General features: G+C 53.9%; 2 protein-coding genes across 2 annotated transcripts; one reads left to right on the forward strand and one right to left on the reverse strand.

Annotated features, from left to right (window-relative positions):
* Positions 1-2,875: 2,875 nt before the first annotated feature.
* Positions 2,876-19,221, reverse strand: U2AF1L4 (U2 small nuclear RNA auxiliary factor 1 like 4). Its single transcript, XM_066606398.1, has 8 exons — positions 19,034-19,221; positions 18,687-18,774; positions 16,755-16,821; positions 15,646-15,695; positions 15,422-15,520; positions 7,145-7,278; positions 6,965-7,060; positions 2,876-4,406 (listed from the first exon to the last, which is right to left on the reverse strand). Exons 1-8 carry the CDS (start codon positions 19,075-19,077, stop codon positions 4,277-4,279), a joined length of 708 nt encoding a protein of 235 aa, XP_066462495.1. The 5' UTR covers positions 19,078-19,221; the 3' UTR covers positions 2,876-4,276.
* Positions 9,453-10,778, forward strand: LOC136571967 (G protein-activated inward rectifier potassium channel 3-like). The gene has a single exon (XM_066572585.1). The coding sequence runs from the start codon at positions 9,453-9,455 to the stop codon at positions 10,776-10,778; it is 1,326 nt and encodes a 441-aa protein (XP_066428682.1).
* Positions 19,222-19,274: the final 53 nt, after the last annotated feature.

Raw genomic sequence — 19,274 nt, forward strand, 5'->3', positions numbered from 1 at the left:
GGCCCCCAGGGGCATGGCCTGACTGGGCGCCGGTAAAGGGCAGTGCCTAGGAGCACTGTCAAACGAGGTAGACATCTCACCACACCTGATTCCTTTGTGTGCAATGGCAGGGGGCTTGTGTGGGGCCAGCCCAATGTGCTACCTCATCAGAGAGGGCAGTGTCACCATTTGACTTTCCATCATCCACAACGGAGGAAGAAACCACCTCTTCCTTCTTCCCCAGGAGACAACAACTATACGGGCGGATGGATGGCCGTGAAGGATCACTGTCTGACCACCATATTCCCAGGCCCTCCGCTTCTGTGTTACAGGCAACCCCCATCTCTGAGGAGCTTTATAATCAGAAGTGCATTGTCCTCCGACACACAAACAGGAACTTATCCCTGTAATGTAAGGAGCTGTAAGACCTGCTGACATGTACGGACCGCAGACAGGATACAGATCCCCAACACACAGCAGGACTATATCCCGAGAACATTCACATGTTCCACGTCTGATGTTGTGTACCTGATCCTGTGCAGTAAATGTCCTGTTGGGGGTCTTTATGTTGGAGAAAGAGGACAAAACTGAAAGAGAGGAGGAGATCTCATCGCCACAGGATTAAGGAGAGAAAGCCAGAATCACCCATGGCCTATGTTGTGTCTGTGACTAGAAAAACCCTCGGACAGATAAGACTATAGTAAAAGGCAACTCCGAATCTCAGCGTCAAAAGAATTTGAGAGTACAAGTTTATAACCATCTTTGACATTTTCAACACAGACAAACATCTCAAGGGGCATCACTGGAGATTATGAGCAATCTATAGCAGAAATAACAGTCTGGCCTGGTGACCCCCTAACACAAATCTAGAGACTATAGAACTTCCACATCCCCCATCAGCGGGCTAATTCAGTATTTACTCCTCTACCCATCCTGTATTAAAGGAGATGTCTCGAGGAAGCAGTGAATTTTTTTTTTTGCCCAGTCCCCCTAATTAAACATACATTACTAATTACCCCTGTAAATTACTTTCCTAGCTGGTTTCTACTTACCGTTCCAGCAACTTATAAAACTTTTTCCCAAGATGGCCGCCAGCTCTTTTCGCATCGCTTGCTGTAGCCCGACGTGCGCGCTCCCGAGACGCTACCAGCTGTGTCTCCATGGCAACCAGCCGCCCCGCAGCCGCCGACCGGACCCCTGGAGTGAACACGGCCGACCAGTCACCCACCGCCAGGCAGAAGGTAACCGGCCCATCACTTACCAGGACAGCTGGACGGTGGGACAGCTGGGCGGCTTCTCCGGACAGCTCGGCAGCTCTGCACCTTCCTCTAACAGAGGAAGGTACAGAATGGCCGCTCCAGCGCGCTCCCGAGCAGTGACAGCTCGTCTGCGCATGCGCAGAAGAGCTGTAGCGGGGAGCACACTGAAGCGGCTCGTGCTGAAAGAAGAAGACCGGACTGCGCAAGCGCGTCTAAAAAAGCAAGCTGCCAGCGAATTTAGACGGAACCATGGAGACGAGGACGCTAGCAACGGAGCAGGTAAGTGGAATAACTTCTGTATGGCTCATATTTAATGCACGATGTATATTACAAAGTGCATTAATATGGCCATACAGAAGTGTATAACCCCACTTGGTTTCGCGAGACCACCCCTTTAAGTGCAAATTAACCCCACCATGTCTGTGCCCTTTCACATGTAGATCTAGCTCTTCAGATCTACTCCATAAGGCTTCTTTCACATGAGCGCATATCAGCCGGCCGTGAAGTACGCCATCAGCCGGCTGAATTCCAATGCATCAGATCACATGGGCGTATTACTGAGATGTAAAAGCGCCCGGCCAGCCCAATATAGCGCCGGGCGTTTTCACGTTGGTCCCAAAAGATAGTTCCAGGACTATCTTTTGGGCCGGAATACATCAGCTGCTGCATGGGCTCCTATGGGAGCCCATGGCAGCGGCCGTAGGTGGGAGGGAGTTTAACAGCGTGGCTGCTAAACTCCCTCCCTCTGCTCTCCTTCCCCCGTGCAGGCTCACCTCTCGTTCCTACCCGCTGGCTCTCTGCAATAGGAGGGGATGGAGCTAAATGCCAGCCAGCCTCCTTTCATTGCTGGCTGTGGACAAGACATAGGTGGAGCTAAGCTCCCACCCTCTACCCACCCCTTGTCCTTAGCCAATGGGAGAAGGCAGGACAGGCCAGCGCTTAGCTTTGCCCCCTCCCAATGCAAAGAACCAGTGGGGAGGAGAGGACAGGTGAGCCTGCAATGGGGAGGGAGGGGAAATTTGTGACGGCATGGTGAGCTCTGTGCATATGCACCGGGCCGAATGCCATCTGAACGGGCGCACAAATGTTAGATCTGTGCGCCAGTTCACAAGCTTCTATGCCCTAGATGGAAGTGTATATTGGCCGGCCAATATGCGCTCGTGTGAAGGAAGCCCCAGCCTGAGGAAGGACCCTGAGAGGTTGGAAAGCTCGCTGTAAGATCATGTATTTTTGTTACCCATTAAAAGGTCTCATATCTACAAGATTACTTGGTTTCTCACACTGAGAACAATCAGATTCTGCTCTACTGGCGACACCGGACCAAAAAAAAAAAATTTAAAGAAAACCCACGGCGGCCGTGCGTCTGCATTCCATTATTCACTGAATACCATGAAAAAAAATTAGGTCATCTTAAGTTTATTTGCGTGCAGGAAAAAAGCAGACGACACATGGAAGGGTAAAAATAAAAAAACACAGACACGCAGCACACGGATGCAACACGGAATAAAATCAGTCGGACTAAAATTGGGCAAGCGCATGTGAATAAGCCCTAAGGGGTAAAAGCAACAGCCCGGTAATTCCCCCTCCCCTCGCACGATATTTGGTTTCATTCTCCGTGGCAGAAAGACAGCGGCGACTCAATGAATCTACGATTTATTAAACTGATGTCAGAAAACAAGAAGCTGCATCATTAATGAGCACAGTCATCATGGAAAACAGCGGCCGAGAGAAAGCTCAGCAACAAAAGAAAAACTTAGACCAGCAGACACATACACAGAAGAGGAGGGGCACTCGGGATCTGAAAGGGCTAGTCCAGTCGTAAGTTATTGATTGCCTAGCCACAGGATAGGTCATCAATAGTAGGTTAGCTGGGGTCTGCTACCAAGGACCACCACCAATCAGCTGTTCTCTAGGTTAGTGTGCTTATGCACTAAGCTGATTTGTTTGCAGGAAGCAGACAGCTCCGTTCTCTTGTAGTGGCCAGGCTTGGTATTACAGGCAAAGTTCCCATTCAAGTGAAGGAGAACTTGGCCTGCAATGCGAGAACATAGCAGTCAGATTCCTGCAAAGTTCTCATTCACTTTAGTGGGAACTTTGCCTGTAATACCAAGCCTGGCCACTACATGAGAACGGAGCTGTCCGATAACTACAAAAGACAAAAAAATAAAAAAAAAAACACAGCTCAGTTCATGAGCACACTGTCCTGGCAAACAGATGATCAGCAGGCCTCGTGGGTGGCAGACCTCTATTTACTATTGGTGACCTATCCTTGGCCAACAATAGTTCACAACTGGACATTCCCCTTTAAAGAGATCTGTACTTTAAAAAGGGGTTATTTCTCCACAGCAAATGTCTGGAATGCAGCCCCGGTGTATCCTAATGTGGGGGACAGCAAAGGGTCCGCACCTCCACTCCATTTCGTTGGGACCAGCAGGCGCGCACATGCATGTCCTCCACTGCCACACACTTCTGGAATGCAGCCCTAGCGAGTCTTGAAGTATTGGGCAGTGGAGGACACACACATGTACCTCTGGTGGACCCACTGGAGTAAATGGAAAGGAGGCGTGTACGTGCATCCTCCTCTGACCCAAAGCTGCATTCCAAATATCAGCTGGGGCGAGAAAACCCTCTAGGGGCGAGTTCACACACTGCAATGGAAGCAAGTTGGGCTTTTAACAAATGACATTCACTCACAGCGTAAAAACCACCACAGACAGCAATCCAGAAGGGGGCGCAACCCCTCTAATACCGCCGCGGTCAAGCTTCCATCTCACAGGAATGCGCAGTTGCATTAAGACGTCCAGGACGGGGGGACGCTGGAGTTTTGCTGTCTGTGGCGCGCTTTTACTGCAGGAGCCCTTCAGAGTGTTGGGGGTCAGTCCGGGATCTGTAGCCGGTGGATGGATACAGGCAGCACTCCGCCACATATACAGGGTAACACTTTCTGGCCTGACCCCCCCTGCTGGAGGAGGATTAGGGACAGTTTGGCGCTGCTGGTTCTGCGGTTCTTCTTAATCTAAAAGTGATCATCTTTGCCCTTAGAAGCGGCCATGTCTGTGTCGTGGGGAGCGCGAGCGGCGGCGGCCGCCGTCTCTGTTGTTGTGTCGATGCCTGTCCGGGAAGCGCTTTGGAGAATGATGTTTGGCGGCGGCGGCTGCTGCGACCGGCCTGTAAGAAAACAAAGATATGTATAAGAACAGGTTACATCGCCGGTAGAGACGCCTGAGGTCACACCGCCACGTGCGCAATTATTCTGCGTTAGATCTACGGACATGTTCGCTTGCAAATCCTGCGAGCTGCAGTTGATTCGGATCTACTCGCTCCCTCCATGACACCAACGTCCAAACTACCACGATTAAAGGGGCGGTCCCACCAAGTAAATATCGCATTATGCGGATCACGGGACGCAAAGTCACCATTTACCTGCATCTGGAGCAGAGGTACCACATTTACTGTCATCACGGCGCCCCCTGGTGTTCAGTGCGTATCAGTGTGCCCATCCATCTACCGCGAGTACTGCAAGACTCAAGCTCAGTCACTCCCCATACCGCCATAGTAGTCCTCTACTCGCTGATCAGCAGCCAATACAGATTGTTTCTATCCGGGACCGGAGCCTCAGTAGGGGCACTACAATGTCCAGCAACACCGGGGAAACTAGTAGTGAGGACTGGCGTGTAAGCAGATGAGTGCCATTTCTTTTTACTCTTCTAGACAACTATTCTCTAACCTTGCCGTACTTACTGAGGATAATTACAGCTACCAGAGGGGGAAGGAGACTGACTAAGGGAGTGAAAGATAGAGTCCATGCAAGGGGTTTTAGGAGCAGTCGGCAGAAAACATACTGGTTATGCGAGTAGCTGCTGAGCTGCCGATTGGGGGTGGGGTGGGGTGCAGAAGTTGAAAGATGCGTTTTGGTTTCTTTTGAATGCTTTAAGCTATTTTGCACCATGTTTTCTAAAATACCCCGGGGGTTCTTCTCTTATTTGCTGCTGTTTATACTTAGACATGAAACGGTGCAGATTTTCAGGTGGTATTTCCCATTTTTCTCTTCCGCCGTTTGCTATCCACCTTTAGGGAAGGGGCGTGAAGCATTCTGCCAGTAGTTAACTGTCCTGCATTTCCTTCCCAAGCTGCACTGTCTCTGGTCCAATCAGCAGGGTGACAGTATTTGAATGCTCAACCCTCTGCTGATTCAGGACCGTTCATATATTCTGCCAAATGGTGAGTAAACCGTACAGAACACTAACCCCCAGGAGAGGCAGAGTGTGTAGTAACCACAGCGTCTGCGAATCTGTCAGCCTGCAGCCTCTGAGTGCCAAAAGGACAGAGAGAGGATTGCAAAGAAGCTGAAGGGAGCCCCCTAGTGGCAGCCACTTCAGACGTGATTTACAGAGGTAAAGCAACAAGTATGTTACAGAAATGTTAAGACTAAGCAGCTGGATGAGGAGCAGACGTTCTCTGAAGTTAGTGCCCTTTAAACTCGAGGTTACAGGAGTTTTCACATTAGGGCTGGGTTCACACGGGGCGGAATCACAGAAATTCCACCAGCAATCTTAATCCCGAGACTAAGCAGCAAAGTGGACAAGATTTGCAAAACCCTCATCAACACGCTGCGGACGGTCCGCTGTGGCCAAGCTGCACTGAAAGCAACATGCCGCATGGAATGTAAAGCCGCGGCATGTCAACTGCATCGCTGTTTCTGATGCCGACTCTCTGCTCTCTATGGGGAGAGATGGCTGCAGGTGAATAGAGGCGGACAAGCCACTTTGGCGCAGGTTTTGAAGCTGCCTTTCTGCTATGAAGTCTCACAGAATGTCCGTGCGATCCCTCTGCGAACATTTGTCCCGGCTGAGCCCAGCCTAAAAGGGAACATGTCAGTATTCACTGACCTGTTGCCTTTAACCCCCTAGTGACCACGAATACGCTTTTTACGTGGCTCACAAATAGGCTTTAAACCTGCACATACATCTTGTTAAGGCGGTGGCTTGGCTGACTGACAGCCAGGCTCCTGCTCTAACCGCCAGGAACTGAGAAACTTTATTCTGGCAGTTTAACCCCTTACATGCCACAATCAAAAGCAACTGCAGCATGTAAGTAGATGAGGGGGCTCCGTCACCCATCAGCACCCCGCAGTAAGATCACAAGGTACCGATGGGTTTCTTTGATGGCTGGAAGTCTCACAAAAACTCCCATATCTGTCACGTAACTCAGCATATTAGGCCCCGCCTCCAGAGTCTATTATCACAGACTGATTAGAATGCACTACACATAAGCACCGTAAAAGGTCCCGAGTGCTGCCATTAAAACTTGTCGCCCTTTGTGACCAAATCGTGAAGGGCCAATGACGTCACAGACTGAGCGGCCTCCCTTTGTGAACCCTTTTCATACCACGATCAGCACCGATTATGGCATTAAGAGGTAAATAACAGGAATCTGTTCTCACCGACCCCCGATTGTTGCAACAGGAGGCCATATGTCTATTACGGCCGACTCCCACTGCAGATAGCTCAGGGTCAGGGAGGGAAGGGGTTAATGTAGCCTAAGGGGTTGTACTCTACGGTATAGGATGACGGTTCACACACAACACGCTGCGTCTCGGCTCCTCCACTCCCATCTATCTGCAGTTCTGCCATCTTACCCCATGGAAGGAGATAGTGAACACAAGCGTTGATAGAGGTGAATGGCACCTAATGAGTTAACAGACCGTCCGTGACACAAGTACTTACTGTCTATTGCGCCCTCGGCCGTACAGCTGCCGCCGTAAAGCGCTGGAGATCGGCTTCAGATGCATGAAGTTGCAGAACCCGCCACGATTACATTCGCTGTCGGGGTGAAAAGGGCGAGACGTTAGTTAACAGACGGGGTGTTTGTGGGGAGCAGATCTGAGAGGTCATGGCGTCGCTCACCCCATCTCGTACTGTCGGCAGCAGGACTCCCTGAAGTCTGTGACGGGTGACAGCTCGGCGTGGATCGCCTGCCCGTTGAACCAGCGGTTGTTCAGCTCCACCAGGGCTCGCTCTGCATCCTCTTCTCGGCGAAACTGTTGGGAGAAAAGAAGAAAACAATCAACGAGCGGAAGAAGGAATCCTGGGAGGCGCCGCTGATTAGGAGAGGCGGACGAGTCCTGGTGTCATCGCCTCACGCCAGCAGCTTAATATAGCCGTGTTAATCAGGGTTAAGGCTAATAGGATTTGACACAAAGATCTGGGGCAGACGGACGCAGGAGCCTCGCTGGCAGGTATGTGCCCCCCTTATATATACACACGGGAGCCCCCAAATACAACCTGCTGGGGTGCGACAGACTACCTGTCCGCATACAATATACACGAGTCAAAGGGGAACGTCACAGATCACCAGCCGGCAGCTCACAGGGGGCATAACTGGGCATGTTTACATGCAGAACGAAAGGTGAAGTGCGGATCGCAGAACCTTCTCATGTTGTAGAAGTCTTCACCCCCCCCCCACAAAGGATAGAAAACAGATTGACTGGATGCCTCTGCAGACCGCGGCAACTTCTCATATTCATGACCTTATTTGTGTAATACGTGACCTTTATATGAAAAGGTGCAGTCAGTAAGACAAGTCCTGGGCACCATCGCCGCCGGCCGCTGCGCCAGCGCCACCGCCGCCGGCCGCTGCGCCACCGCCCCCAGGGCCCCGCACCATCGCCGCCGGCCGCTGCGCCACCGCCCCCAGGGCCCCGCACCATCGCCGCCGGCCGCTGCGCCACCGCCCCCAGGGCCCCGCACCATCGCCGCCGGCCGCTGCGCCACCGCCCCCAGGGCCCCGCACCATCGCCGCCGGCCGCTGCGCCACCGCCCCCAGGGCCCCGCACCATCGCCGCCGGCCGCTGCGCCACCGCCCCCAGGGCCCCGCACCATCGCCGCCGGCCGCTGCGCCACCGCCCCCAGGGCCCCGCACCATCGCCGCCGGCCGCTGCGCCACCGCCCCCAGGGCCCCGCACCATCGCCGCCGGCCGCTGCGCCACCGCCCCCAGGGCCCCGCACCATCGCCGCCGGCCGCTGCGCCACCGCCCCCAGGGCCCCGCACCATCGCCGCCGGCCGCTGCGCCACCGCCCCCAGGGCCCCGCACCATCGCCGCCGGCCGCTGCGCCACCTCCCCCAGGGCCCCGCACCATCGCCGCCGGCCGCTGCGCCACCTCCCCCAGGGCCCCGCACCATCGCCGCCGGCCGCTGCGCCACCTCCCCCAGGGCCCCGCACCATCGCCGCCGGCCGCTGCGCCACCTCCCCCAGGGCCCCGCACCATCGCCGCCGGCCGCTGCGCCACCTCCCCCAGGGCCCCGCACCATCGCCGCCAGCCGCTGCGCCACCTCCCCCAGGGCCCCGCACCATCTCCGCCGCCCGCTGCGCCACCTCCCCCAGGGCCCCGCACCATCGCCGCAAGCTGCTGCGCCACCTCCCCCGGGCCCCGCACCATCACCGCCTCCACCTCCCCAAAGACCCGCACCACAAAAACTAGCTGCCCCAACACCCCCATACATGTGCATAGTAGACCATCTAAAGTCTCCCTGGATGATATGATTTACCCAATCTCATAAGTCTGCAAAGGCCTCTAGTCAATATATTCTTCTATGGGGCGTGCAAACAGCTATAGGACCTTTATAAGGTGCAGTTAGTGAAAAGGCCTTGGGTCACTACCACCAGCTCAGCCTCGTCTTCCCCAAAGCCCTGCGGCCCCTGCTGGCTGTGCCCCTACCACACAATCTACCCCCACACCGCCATCTTATGTCTCACTGGACGGTCAGATTTTATCGCTTTTCTATTCTCAGACCTGATGACCCGAACAGAATATCAGCGCGGCGTTCAGTGTCCCCCACTGGGAAAGTCAGCGGTCATCATCACAATGCCTGGTGTGGCCCCAGCGGAGGGCCCGCACACGGACAAAGGAGGCGGTCAGGAACCCAACGGGAGGTGTTCAGGAATGGCGCAGCCCATCAAGCCAAGGCAGGTCCTCGCGTACCTTCCCCGACCCCCTACAGACACCAGTCGGTACCGGAGCTTTCCACAGAAGGTGAGAAACCCAAAAAATCTGCAATCGGCCTTGAAGGTTTAAGGTCATGCAAAGCTCTGTTCACGAATGCAGTGGAGACTCCATTCTGGGTCTCCGGCACGGCTCCATCCAGGAAACAGTTAACGGAAGCCGAACACCATTGCAGTTATGGGATTCGGCCGGGGTCATTTGGTTCCGTAGGATGGATCCGTTTACTGCAGGGTTTCCGTTTCCTGCTCCTGCGATGGAGCAGAAGAACAGAGACGTTAACGGAGCCTTAAATGTTCATTTCCTCTTTCTGCAGCCAGAATGTGTGGTGGTACCAACCTACGCAGAGCCAAAGCCTGCCCCTCCTCATCCAATGCCAACCCCCGTTCACCATCCGCTACCACTGCCGGATATAATGCCTCGCACTGCGTACAAACGTCACATGAGCACCACCGATATCGGATACTCCTACCCAGGACGGCCGCGCCAAAGCGTCTGCATCCCAGGTGATCTTCCCAAGTACCGTCGCTCTTCCTTAAGGGATGGAGGATTAGGCAACGGTCGCTGGTACCCTCGGCATGCCGTCAGTGTGCCCGATATGACTCGTGGACCTCGATACATGAATATGCCACCACGGGGTGTATTTTCTGCCCCGACAGCGGGACAAGAGCGACAACCTAAGCAACGGTGCAAGCTGATGGAAGCCGAAATCCACCAAGGCAAGACATCAACCCAACGAGAACGCCAACGGTATGTGGCCAAAGATGGCAAATGCCAGGTCAACTTGGGCCGCATAGAAGAAAAGGGACGTTTCCTCTCAGACATTTTCACCACGATCGTCGACCTCAAGTACCGCTGGTTCCTGTTTGTGTTCATGATGTGCTACATCGTCACGTGGTTCTTCTTCGCTACCATCTACTATCTGGACGCGTACTGGCGCCTCGATTTACTCAACCTCGAGAACGACGACTGGGGACCTTGCTTCCAGAACGTGGACAGCTTCACGTCCGCTCTCCTCTTCTCCGTAGAGACCCAACGCACCATTGGCTACGGCTCTCGCATGGTGACCACCAACTGCCATGAAGGAGTTTACCTCATAATGGCTCAGTCCATCGTGGGCTCCATGATTGATGCCCTCATGGTGGGATGTATGTTTGTCAAGATCTCTCGACCCAAGAAAAGAGCGCAGACGTTGATCTTCAGCCAGAACAGTGTGGTCTGTCCACGAGATGAACGGCTTTGCCTAATGTTCCGGATTGGTGACCTCCGAGACAGCCACATGGTGGACGCTAAAATCAGGGCCAAGCTCATCAAGTCCCGGCAGACGAGCGAAGGGGAATTCCTCCCGCTGGAGCAGTCAGAGATCAACCTTGGCTACGAGACCGGAGAGGATCGACTGTTCCTGGTGGAGCCGCAGGTCATTTGCCACGTGATCGATGAAAACAGCCCCTTCTGGGAAATGGGGCCGCAGCAGCTGCTTCGTGAGCAGTTTGAGATCATCGTCATCTTGGAGGGAATCGTGGAGGCTACAGGCAAGTAGATAACCCATCCTTACCTCCCGCTACTGGGCCCTCAGGGACACGTGCAGTATACGCAGACACCCCTTTCAGCGAGCCCAAAACGGGCTTTATCCCGGACCTCTGGAACCCCCACCGATCCAGACAATGGACCTCATGAAGGTCTCATCATGAATGGAGTGAAAAGACGCACACGACCGCCTTCGCTCCATTCATTCATATGACAACATCTGATATCTGAGCGCTTGTACTTAATTTCCAGTTAAATGAACTCCGCTCATGCGGTGACCTTCGGGATTGGTGGTGGTGGTGGTGGTGGGGGGGGGGGGGGGGTCTGACGGCTGGGATCCCCACCGATCCCTAAAGGTCTCTGCATGAATTGACTAAATGTGTATACCACCCCACTTCAATGAACGCACCGAAAATGGCCAAGTGCAAGCGCTTCGCAATATCCAATGGCGCCAGTGAAGTTAGTGGAGTGGCATGTGCCTCGTCCGCTCCATCCATGCAGGGACCCTCGGGGCCCTTGTTCTCTGGGGGCAGTGGATGTTGCAGCGATCAGATGCTCATCAAAATGTTACCTTCCAATCTATGGGTAGGCGATAACTTGCGCTCACTAGAACAATGGTCTCTACGCAGATTAACAACCTCCATTCTTTACACTGCAGGCAGACAAAAGGTTTCTATGACAATTCAACTTATTTATAGCCAAGACCTCCTTCAGACCAATAGAATGTGGCTACATTAGTGCCCAAAAAAACTAAATCCCCATTATTTTAGGTGACACAAGTTTAGTTCACTGGAGTCATGAGTGGCCTGGGTCTTGTGGCCGCCTTACAGATGTTTAAACATGGCCAAAATGAGTTCATTAAGTCTCAGAACCCTTTTACAGAGGTTACTCCACTTCTAGCCGTTTGGCTGTAGGAAGCAGACAGCTCCATGCATTTCATAGTGGCCAGGGAAGGTACTGCAAGCTGCGACCTACTGAAGTGAATGGGACTAAGTGTGCAAGGACCAACCACTGGCCTCTTCGCAACGTAGGGAGCGGTCTGCTTCCTGCAGCAAAACCACTAAAAGTGGGACAACCTCCATAACGACCACCAATACGCGAGTGCTGTGGATATATTCACAATAACCCATTTTCTTCCCATCCCAGGGATGACCTGCCAGGCCAAGAGCTCCTATTTGGAGAACGAGATTATCTGGGGCCATCGCTTTGAGCCCTGCATGACCCTGGAGAAAGGAGCCTTCCGGGTGGACTACAAACGCTTCCACAAGACTTTCGAGGTTCAGCTTCCTCGCTGCAGCGCAAAGGAGATGGAAGAGATGAGGGAGCTGGAGGGCTCGGAGTTCAGCTTCTACTGGGAAAACGGCGACTTCTTAACCGGCCGCCGGCACACGATGACGGACAAAGGTGAAGACGAGGATGATGAGGAGGAAGAGGAGAAGATGGCGACTCAGGGGGAAAGATTCTCGGCACGTAGCGGAAGACACATTGGAAATATTGCTGAAGAGCGCAGCGCGGACTTTAATGGCAGCGACTACAACCTGTAAGACACTCAGTGGAGGCGCTGCTTCGCTAAAGGGCCGGAACGATGGGAATAGACGTAGGAACTTACTGTAACTTTGGATACGCCATAAACGTGTAAGAAGGGAGAACCTGTTCCGTTTTCTGAAAGCTCCTCTTACACCGGACGAATTTTCGGGCCAGTATAGCGAGCGCCAATCTACACGCACGTTTACTGGCGCTCGCTTAGTTGTCTTTTACACGAATTGGCTTACAAGGGATGAACGCCGGCTGGAGCGACCGTGGTCACCGCAGGCCGGCTGTACATCTGTTCACACGGGATGGCGTACGGCCGATCAGCGAGCATTTCTTACACCCGCTGAAAACCAAGAGCTCAGCTGACGAATGAACGCTCGCTGGTTCTTGGGCTGATCATTGGCGCTTTTAGACGGCCCAATTGTTGGGTGAAGGCATGTTGGTACCCGATAATCAGGCCGTGTAAAGGAACCTCAGTGCCGGTTTCACACGACTTTGGTGCGTTGCGAGAGGCGTGAATATGAACCCCCTTCTTTTGGATGGAGTCCTAGACACGAGCGATGGAAAGAATCGCGGCACGTTCTATCTTTTTGCTTTTCTCGGACCGCATCGCCCATTGCTTTTAATGGGTCAGTAAAGCACATCGCACGGCGTCAGGTTTATGCGAGGTTTCCCATAGAAAACACCCGCCGATCTTCTAAATCGCACCTGAAAGCCGCGCCAAAGGACCGCTACTTCACAGAAGTGATGGAGGCGTTTGCTAGAAAAACGCCATATATCGGCGTAAAATGCATATTAGCGATCGCGATACTGGGCGGGTTCTCAGCCCGTGTGCAGGCAGACCAAGTCGTCCGTGGACTGGGACTCCCGCAGCGATCACATGATTACCCAAAATACCTTTATTTCACAAATCTTTATTTGGCAGATTGTAAGCCGCCACCATCTTATAGTCATTAACCCCAAACATCCCGGTAAGATGGCGGCACCGCAGACGGAGATGTAGATTATGTACACAGAGCTACACAATCCTCGTTAGTGTAACGGCGCCCAGAACTGAATAAAGAGGATTTTGTTGTTTTTTTTCCATTTGATGCCTTTTTGCTGTCAGCGCCAAAACCAGTCAGACGAAGACGCCGACCGCCGCGAATAGCCAAGCGGACCAACGCCATTAAAAGTGTGGGAAATACACAAACCCCATGCATTCTGTCAGGAGGCAGCCCCTCCCCCTACCATATCAGCTCTGACGGCTGAAGCCTCACTACTTGCAGACAGTTCAGGAAATGGAAGGGGGAAGTTCTAATAATCCCTGTTGGTCTTCTGAGCCGTCTGCCCTCCGAGCCACAAGTTGTGTTTTTTTTTTTTTTTTTTAAACTCAAGATGGCCACCGCAATGTTCTGATTACTTAATCCACACCGCGCCCTTGTAGCGTTAACCCTATACGTGATCAGCACTGGCGAATTAGTTGGAAGATTGCGGCATCCATCTTGGAGACTGAAAACAGGGCCGAGCGCCAGCAGACTAGAGGAGCAGCGGCACAAAAGACCAACTCCAGGTAATGTAACCCCGTCCGCTGGTCCCGGGCTGCTTTAAAAGGGTTTCAAGACTTCAGACATTTTTCTTTTGATGACCCATCCTCAGGATAGATCTATAGCTGATGGCTGTGGGTCCGCTGCTCAGGGTTCCCAGTCAGTACAGATTGCGCCGTCCGTAGTGCAGTGGCCCGGGATAGTAATGCAGGCGCAGCTCCCATTTAGTTCAGTGCAATACCAATACGTGCCACTGCAGTACGGACGGCGCAGTCTGTGCTGCCGGAAATCATCTAATCAGAGATCCCAAGTGGTGGACCCCCGACAAGCATCTATCCTGAGGACGGGTCATCAATAGAAAGAAAAACCGCCCGAAGTCCTAGACAACCCCTTTAAGGGTATGTTCACAAGTAGTGGAAAGTCTGCAGCAATTCTGCATCACAATCTGCACAACCGGTTTCACTCTTAGTAAATCTGCTGTGAATCCAGCCCAATGGGGCAGATTTTGGCCATTTTCCGCTACGTGTGTCCGTACTACTGATGAGGACCTATCCAGATAGGTCAAGAACAGCTGATCAACCGGGTCTGCCACTCAGGCTCCCCAGCTGGTCAGGCGCCTGCTGTAAGAATAGGGGTATGGAGAGGAAGCTGCTACTGTGACCCTTGTGTAGCAGCGGGCACAGCTACAATTGATTTTCATGAGTTGCGCCTGCCGTTACAGACGCCGTCTCTACACAGGGGTCGGAGGAGCAGCTTCCACTCTGTACCAGTGTGTAGCGGCACTGACAGCGGGCATCTGATTAGCTAATGTCCCATGTGGTGGATCTCAGCAGATCAACTATTGATGACCTATCCTGCGGACCCATCATCAGTAGTGATGCCCCCGGAGCCCTGTCCGTAGTGATGCCCCCGGAGCCCTGTCCGTAGTGATGCCCCCGGAGCCCTGTCCGTAGTGATGCCCCCGGAGCCCTGTCCGTAGTGATGCCCCCGGAGCCCTGTCCGTAGTGATGCCCCCGGAGCCCTGTCCGTAGTGATGCCCCCGGAGCCCTGTCCGTAGTGATGCCCCCGGAGCCCTGTCCGTAGTGATGCCCCCGGAGCCCTGTCCGTAGTGATGCCCCCGGAGCCCTGTCCGTAGTGATGCCCCCGGAGCCCTGTCCGTAGTGATGCCCCCGTAATGTGAACTGAAAGAATGCCGATAATGGCTCGTTCACACTTGCGCTAGGGATTCGGTTTCCATGCTTCATTGCAGGAGCAGAAGACGGAATCCCTGGGGGAAAGATCCGTCTTACGACAGACTTGGATGGCGCCGAACAGACACCCTCGAGTATAAAGGAGTCTGTTCAGTTTCCGTCCCGCTGTCTACGATTCCCCTGGATGAATCCGTAAAGCCCGCTGCATTATCCTGCCTGACGGAGGCCCCCCCGATGATGTGAACGCAGCCTAAGCGGTGGGGACTTCCCTCTCATCTTCTGGTGGGCACCACGACTGCTGTCAGACATCTGACTGGCACCAGCATGGCGCCCGCCCCTATTATAATGTATTTCGTTTTCCTCCAACCCCTTCCCAAGCAGCTGCAAGCCCTGTCCGTGTACGTTACCTTTACGTAGACGTTGCCCACGAGGTGATCACCGAGGTTGTCGCAGATATTCATCTCCTCGATCTCCCCGTATTTCTGCTCCACTTCAGTGAACACTTCCTGCAGGGATGTAGAAGTAGTTAGACGTCACATATCTGCCATTATGCCACAGTATACCCAGATTCCTGCTGTCAAGGCATCCTGGGAGTTGTAGTGCCACAGGTAACCGACAGGATTCCACTCACCTCAAAGAAATCATCGTAATGTTCCTGCACCTCCACGTCACTGACGAGCGCTGCAAGAGAAGAAGTGTCACAAGTCACTGGGGGTCATCCTCTAGGGCAGCTATACAACCACCTCCATATATCGGACCACCCCGATCCAACTCCGATGTACCGTGACCTCCTCCAGCTCTGGGGATTGGCAGGAGGATGCACACAGGGTGATGGTGCACGCAACTGGCTATTCTCCAAGACCCTCATAAGCACTCCGGGGGTCACTTAGTGGATGCACTAAACCCAACTAAGCCGCCAGTCTTCCACAGAGACAACTGTGACTTTAAGGGGGGTTTCCAGGACTAAGATATTACCCATCCTCAGGAAAAGTCATCAATATCTGTTTGGTGGGGGAGGGGTCTGCTGCTTGGGAAACCCCACCGATCCGCTGGTTGAAACTGCTAATCTGTGGGGGTCCCAATAGGGCAAACCAAGAACCAATCGATATTGACGACGTATCCCGAGGAAAGGTCATTAAAGGGATTTTTCAGGAATAGACTATTGATGACCGATCATCAATGGCTGATCAGCAGGGGGCGCTCCTTGGAATAACCATGATCAGCTGAGTGAAGAGGCCGTCCCACCAAAACGAGTGCTGCAGCCTCTTAGGCTAGTGATGTCCCTCACATCCATCGGTGAGGTAGCCCGGGAGCAGATCTGTGCCTTTCCAGTGAATGGGAATGCGCTGCGATACTGGACAAAGCCACTATAAAGTGTACGGCGCTGTGCCTGAGATCAAGTAACAGTGCCCACCTAAGCACTGCTGTCACTTAGATCAGCTGATCGGTAAGAATCCTGAGCGGCAGACCCCCCACCGATCCACTATTGATGACCTATCCTTAATACAGATCATCAGTAGTGGAGTCCTGAAAAACCCCTTTAAGGCCCATAAGACCCTCGTTAAAGGCAGCTAGTGATGGCGGTTGATTCTAATGGGGGCATTGTGGGGGGTGTTGGCCCCTTTAAGGCCCTGTTCACACTGCAGGTTTGGCTGCGGCTCCGTGTTGGAGTCTTCTGATGTGGATTCGCACCGCGTGAACAAGGCCTTAAAGCGGAGGCGGCGCAGCGAGGAGACTCACAGTGGGAGCCGTTGGCGCTCTGCGCCGTGTTCTGCGGGTTCCGATAAAGGTTCAAGAGGACGATCGTCTGAAAAACAAAGAAAAGCGTCAACACATCGTTATGCTAATGAGCCCGAGTCGCAGTAACCCCGCCCCCTCATCTGCATACACAGGACACAAACCAGAAAGTCCGCCATGATATATATAGAGAGCAGGGATTGGACAGGTGGGGAGCAGCAGAGCACTGCGAGCGCAGCCGTTTAACCCCCTAGATGCCAGGTAGGAGCTGCTCACATCAACACTGGAGGTTCGGCTTGAAGCCCCCGTTGCCGAATTACAGGACAGAGTAGTGCGGCCCGCGGCGCTCCGTCAGCTGGGAGATGCGGGAAACTGAAGGGACCTCATCCTAGTCAGTGGGGGTCATTCAGGGCGGCTCGCTTCCAACATACGCAGGTTTGTCTTCACACAGGTGGACGCGCCGGCTGATTGGTTCAGGATGTGTTCTCTCCGCAGCGTTCCACACACCTCCTGGCGCATTGTGCGCACATTTGCTCCCCTGTAGACTTCTATGAGGACCTTTGGTTCGCAGACAGAGCGTGTTCTATCTTTTTTGCGCAGCCGAAAACGCACAGGTGTGAAGGAACCTACTGAAATCAATGGCTTCTATCCACTGCATATCGTGTGCGCAAATGTGTCCGCGTGACGCCGGCTGTAGTGTCGGAGAGGGATATGGCCAGAGATGAATATACCCAGTTTCCCCTAAAATAAGCCCTAACCCAAATATAAGCCCTAGCTAGCCTAAGAACCCATTACCTAGCAGCCGCAGTCCGGCCCGCCGCTCTCCAAGGTTCCGTAGCTCCGCCGCGTGTCCTGCACTCCTCGGCCGCCGACAGATCACTTGCTGGTCGCTGGATTCATAAATCCCGCCTCCAGGAAGAGATGTCTGTGATTGGTTCAGCAAGTGCTGCTCAACCAATCAGAGCCATTGCTTCCTGGAGGCGGGATTTATGAATCCAGCCACGAGCAAGTAATGTTCTGTTGGCGGCCGAGGAGTGCAGCGGAGCTACGGAACCTCGGAGACCGGTGGGCGGGGGCCGGACCTGCAGGTTCCTCATCTCCGCCAGGAAGGGAACATCCCTTTAAATCCACATTCCGCTCCTACAAGTGCGCCGCCGCGGGAGAAACCTACAAACCCTCCATGTTGGATTTTGCCATCTGAACGCGCTTACGGGCCGTTTACACGGGCGATTACTGCGCAAAACTCGTTTGAATCTGCGATAAAAGACATCAGGTCTAAACGCCCCGCCGCCGGGCGCCACGAGCCCGCAGGTCGCTGACCGGTATAAAACTCATGGCTGACGTCCCGCTGAGTGGAAACGCTCCCCGGCCGCACGGGAGGCGAAGCGCTGAGGGAGACGGCGGCGAGGAGCTGCCTGAACAACCAGCGGTGGCGCCGGCGCCCGTTCAGCCGACAGGCGTCCCGTGTAAGAAGGACATTCGGCGCTCTCACTCCAGCGGTCGGGGCCGTTCCTCGCTCCGTTTTTGAGGAAAGAATATGAAATAAGACAAAAAAAAAAAAACAAACAAAAAAAAAAAAACACGTTTCCATTCTTTTCCCGCTGACTTTAACAGGGTTTCCAAAAAACGGAAAGGCTTCGGTTCGCCTCCATTCCGTCATTGTCCGGCCTTAAGTTTTTGGCGGGAAAAAAAAAAACCCCAAAAAAAACACGGAATGGAGGCGAACCGAAGCATTTCCGTTTTTCAGAATTTTTCCTCAAAAACGGCGCAGTGAGACGTCGACCGTAAACCGCCCCGAAGCGAGGTCCAACTAACAAGCCCCCCCAGCTGGGAGAAGTATGGAGGCAAGTCTGTTTCCGTTCACTGACTGATAGCAGAGGTCTGATGATCCCTCGCAAGGGGGAAAACACAGAGCGAGGGGTGCGGCGGGCTCACCTGGCTGAAGGTGGGCTTGTTGTGGAGGCGCGAGCAGCGGTCCCCATGGCGACAGGCTCCAATCTTGAAGTAGAAGGAACAGTTCACCCTGCAAAACAGTCAGAGTCACCAACAGAACAAGAGCGCCATCAGGGGGCAAAGCAGAAAACTGCCGGGGCTCCTCCACGGGAGGGGCTTACACTACACAGAGGGCCCTTTAATCCGGCACCCAGAGCACACGCGTCCTCGCCGGTGCCGGATTAAAGGATTCCGCCCCGAGAAGAAACGGGGGCCTCATAAACCTCCTCCCAGGAGCCCCGCGACATTACTGACCCACGGGGAGCCCAGAACCCCCGGCCCAGCCTTACTTATCCTTCTCGGTCCCGAAGATCGAGGCCAAGTACTCCGCCATCTTCCACTGAGCAGCTCCTCCTCTCTTCTCCAATCCCCTTCCTGTTTATGAAGTCGTCACTTCCGCTTCCGGTCCGCCCTCTTTTTCGTTGTAGTTCCCGGTATTTACTACACGGGATACCGCGGACCTTTCTACTTGAGAAGCTTCTTCTCAGTCCGCGGGGGCCGCAGTGTATCACCGGAGAGTCGTCCGGAAGA

Source organism: Eleutherodactylus coqui, chromosome 6 (assembly GCF_035609145.1).
Source record: "Eleutherodactylus coqui strain aEleCoq1 chromosome 6, aEleCoq1.hap1, whole genome shotgun sequence".
In the NCBI taxonomy this organism is placed as follows: domain Eukaryota; kingdom Metazoa; phylum Chordata; class Amphibia; order Anura; family Eleutherodactylidae; genus Eleutherodactylus; species Eleutherodactylus coqui.